The sequence below is a fragment of the Cucumis sativus genome, chromosome 2, assembly GCF_000004075.3.
Source record: "Cucumis sativus cultivar 9930 chromosome 2, Cucumber_9930_V3, whole genome shotgun sequence".
NCBI lineage: Eukaryota > Viridiplantae > Streptophyta > Magnoliopsida > Cucurbitales > Cucurbitaceae > Cucumis > Cucumis sativus.
In genome coordinates this window covers 14,474,951-14,478,802 of record NC_026656.2, presented here as the reverse complement: position 1 = coordinate 14,478,802, position 3,852 = coordinate 14,474,951, and the positions used below count along the sequence as shown (strand labels likewise).

General features: G+C 31.6%; 1 protein-coding gene across 1 annotated transcript; it reads left to right on the top strand.

Moving 5' to 3' along the window:
• Window positions 1–1,215: 1,215 nt before the first annotated feature.
• LOC101215860 (patatin-like protein 2) lies at window positions 1,216–3,593 on the top strand. The gene is made up of 6 exons (XM_031881371.1): window positions 1,216–1,387; window positions 1,717–1,913; window positions 2,108–2,297; window positions 2,413–2,565; window positions 2,659–3,000; window positions 3,092–3,593. Exons 1-6 carry the CDS (start codon window positions 1,265–1,267, stop codon window positions 3,365–3,367), a joined length of 1,281 nt encoding a protein of 426 aa, XP_031737231.1. The 5' UTR covers window positions 1,216–1,264; the 3' UTR covers window positions 3,368–3,593.
• The last annotated feature ends 259 nt before the right edge of the window (window positions 3,594–3,852 follow it).

Below are 3,852 nucleotides of genomic sequence, written 5' to 3'. Positions count from 1 at the left end.
CAAATATTATATTGTTCGCAATATTTGATAATATTGAAGTTTTTGATATATTTAAATGGTAAACTTTTGATATATTTAAATGGTAAAATTTTTGAAACTTTATTAAGAGAGAATATTATGAGTATTAAGGTTAATTATTTTATCTTAAAATTTAGAGAAAACTTAGTGAGGAAATACATGTGAAGATTAGGACATCCGTTAAATATGGATTGTGCTATTCCTAATCTTTTTAAATTAAATCTAAATTCATGGTCAGTTATTCCATTTATGAGAGATAAGCTCAAACCTTCCAAACCTCTAAATTGAATTTAGCCTATTTTCCTTTTTTTAGAGAAATTATGATATATGTAAAATTCAAATTAAAGGGCTTCCAATGGAGGTAATCTCATAGCTGAAAAAGTCTAATTATCCATTGGTTCTTTATTTTGCCAAGATTATTTGGGAAAAGGTAACGAGATCATCTGGGTGGAATAATGACAGGGAAAACATTCTGTTGATCTCTGCTCCAACATCATATTTGCCACAATCAATATTCGAACACCAAGGATATCATCCACTTCAACTTGGGTCGCAGCAGCTTTATGGAACCATTTGGAATGAACGAAAAAAATGGTGCTTCAAGGACACCGCTAATAGCCACACATGGGAGGATATATCTGCTCGTTGGTTGGAGCTTGGTCGCTCACACAACCAACTCTTCAAAGACTATAATGCAGCTCACATATAGCTATCAATATTCATGCTTTCTGTAATCATTACGAAATCTGTTATGTTATGGGCTCTCTAGCCCTGAACTTTTTCTTACTCCTTTGCGCTTAATGAATATAAGAAGGTATCTAAGGGCAATTAATTAAAATTACAAGATTTCATAATATATATTGCATGTGTTTCGTGCGTGACTAGTAAAATAATAAATGTGTACTATCAACTTGAGCATAACTCAACTCGTATTATATCAACTTTGAGATAAGAAATTCGATTTGTCCGACCCATATGCTTTAGTACAACACCTTTGCAGAAGATTAAAAAATAACAAGAATCACACTAAATATTAAGAAAAGACTAAGAGTGGGAAACCTAGTAAAGTATTAGGCTTGTCTATGCACGATCGAAGAATGGCTTAATTATTTTATTTTGAAACATGAGTTTGTTTTCCCTATAAAAGGCTCCTTTGGAGATGGGATATAATATCTCACACATAATACCAAACTCTAATTCTCTCTCCATAATCTAACACCTTCCTTTCATTTTACAAGTAGAACATATGGCTGTTTCTAAGCCTGATTCTCAAAAGGGGAAATACAGAACAATTTTGAGCATTGATGGAGGTGGCATTAGAGGCATTATTCCCGGAGTTATCCTACAATTTCTCGAGATTGTGCTTCAGGTAATAACAACACTTACATTTTGATTTTTTTGTTTTTTTATAAAAAGCTAAGGTTCAAGTTGACTTTAAAATATTGAATAATGTTAGGATCTCATATCACATTGAAACAATGAAGAGAAATCTAATTTACTAGTTACTCATCTAATAAGAACTAAACTAATATAGATACATGTATATTATATTCGCATCAAAGTTTATAAAATCCAACTGAGCAATAACATAACAGGTTAATTAGGATGGTTACAGCCCTCTCATTAATTATTGTCCCTATAAGTTTAACACGTATATGAAAATTTTGATTTTTGGTTATTTGATACACTTTTGGCTAGAAATTGGATGGAGAAGATGCAAGAATAGCAGATTACTTTGATGTAATTGCTGGTACAAGTACCGGTGGTTTGGTTGCCACGATGCTTACAGCTCCAGACAAGAACAATCATAATCGACCTTTGTATGCAGCGAAAGAAATTGTCCCCTTCTATAAAGAGCATGCATCAGAAATCTTTCCTCAGTCAAAGTTGCCATTGTAATTTTCTTTTCGCTTAATTTATATAATTTTCAATTTGGAAATGCTAATTTTTGTTGTGATTTACTTTCCCTTTCCTAAAATTCAACAACACAATGAAAAACTCAAGGAATTTATGATAGATGGACTACTCTGAGATAGAACATCATACCATTAACTATACTAAATTGGTGTGTTTTATGGTGTAAACGCAGTAAGTTTTTAAGATCAACAACGAATTTTTTATGGAAATTTTGGGGCCCAAGGTACAACAGAGACGACATGGAGAATGTGTTAAAGAAGAAAAAGCTTGAAGATATAACACTCAAGGAAACTATTACACAAGTTATAATTCCTACATACGACATTAACGGTCTTTTCCCTCGTATTTTCACTACTGCCGAGGTATGAAAATTATTACTTATAATTGTTTGACAATAATAATAATAATAATAATAATAATATGTATGTCTCCTATGAACTAATTAGCATTAAATGAACTTGACATTATTTGTTTCAGGCTAAAATGGACGAGTTAAAAAATCCAACATTGCTTGAAGTTTGCATGAGCACCTCTGCAGCACCAACTTACTTACCTTGTCATGAATTGAAAAATTATGGAGATAGTCGTAATTTGCATTTGATTGATGGTGGAGTTGCTGCGAATAATCCCGTGAGTTTATTGAAAAGTAGTAAAAGTAATGTTTTTGTTTTTAATTGATCGTGATTAATTAATTAATTCACGTGTTGATATATATTTGTTTAGACATTAACTGCAATTCTGAATGAGAAAAGAGAGATGATCATCCGGAGACAATTCAAAACTGAGAAGAATAAGGAAGAAGAATCAAAGATGTTGATCCTTTCTTTAGGGACTGGTTCATTTAAAAATGTTGGGAAGTATGATGCAGCTGATGTTTCCAAATGGGGACTTTTTGATTGGATCCATAAAAATAAAACTTCACCTATCATTGATATTTTCAGTGATGCAAGTGCTGATATGGTGGATATTCATGTTGGCACTATGTTTCAATATGATCATAATCTTCATAAAAATAGACCTGATAAAAAGAACTATCGTCGTAAAAAGAACTATCTTCGTATTCAGGTAATAAAGCAAGTAATAAATGTAAAATTTATGTATGTATGAGCTAGTACAGTACAAACCTTTGATGCATCACTGTTATTTTGTACAACAGGCTCAGAATTTGACTGGCGAATTACGTTCTGTGGATATTGCAACGGAAAAGAATTTAACCGACCTGGAAACTGTGGGAGAGGAGTTGCTGGATAAAAGAGTGTCCAGGATAAATTTGAAAACGGGAGAGTTTGAGGAAGTTGAGAAAGAAACTAAAGGAAAAGCCCTTTCTGTGAAGTTTGAGGGACTTCTTGTTAAGAAAGGAACCAACAGACATGCCCTTATTAAATTTGCTAAACTTTTGTCTAAGGAGAGGAAGCTACGACAATCGAGTTGAATAATGAGGAACCCAATTCCAATTTCAAATATGCTTTTTTCTATTTGCATCATTTTCTGTTTTATTTAATTTCATGTACTTATGAGTGTGTGTGTATAATCCTTTAATTTCTATTTTTAGTACAATAAATTATTGTAAAAGTAGTCTTTATAAGACTATATTTTATGATGTATCCTTTTTTATTTCAATAAATTATAAGTATGTCATTTTCCTTCTACACCGTCAATATTATTATTTATCCTTGGCGTCTTTTCCATGTTTTCATCGTCTATTCATCTCTCATTTGATTGTGCAATGGAACAATTCTCATCCATTCGTCTCCTTTTCGAATACACAACCAAAAGTCTTGATGAGTATATGTACATAGTAAATAATACGTTATGTTTAAAATAATAGTGATTATGTATGAAAGTTGTGGAACATGAATGAGAACAAATTATGATGAGTGTATTTAATATATGCCATTAAAATATTATTAATTGTTG

What these genes read in the sequence shown, in the direction of transcription:
- LOC101215860 (XM_031881371.1), top strand. Translation starts at nt 1,265, where the DNA reads ATGGCTGTTTCTAAGCCTGATTCTCAAAAGGGGAAATACAGAACAATT. An exon ending in TTCTCGAGATTGTGCTTCAG is followed by an intron (nt 1,388 to 1,716) that starts GTAATAACAACA and finishes ACTTTTGGCTAG; the next exon opens with AAATTGGATGGAGAAGATGC. An exon ending in GAGTTGCTGCGAATAATCCC is followed by an intron (nt 2,566 to 2,658) that starts GTGAGTTTATTG and finishes ATATTTGTTTAG; the next exon opens with ACATTAACTGCAATTCTGAA.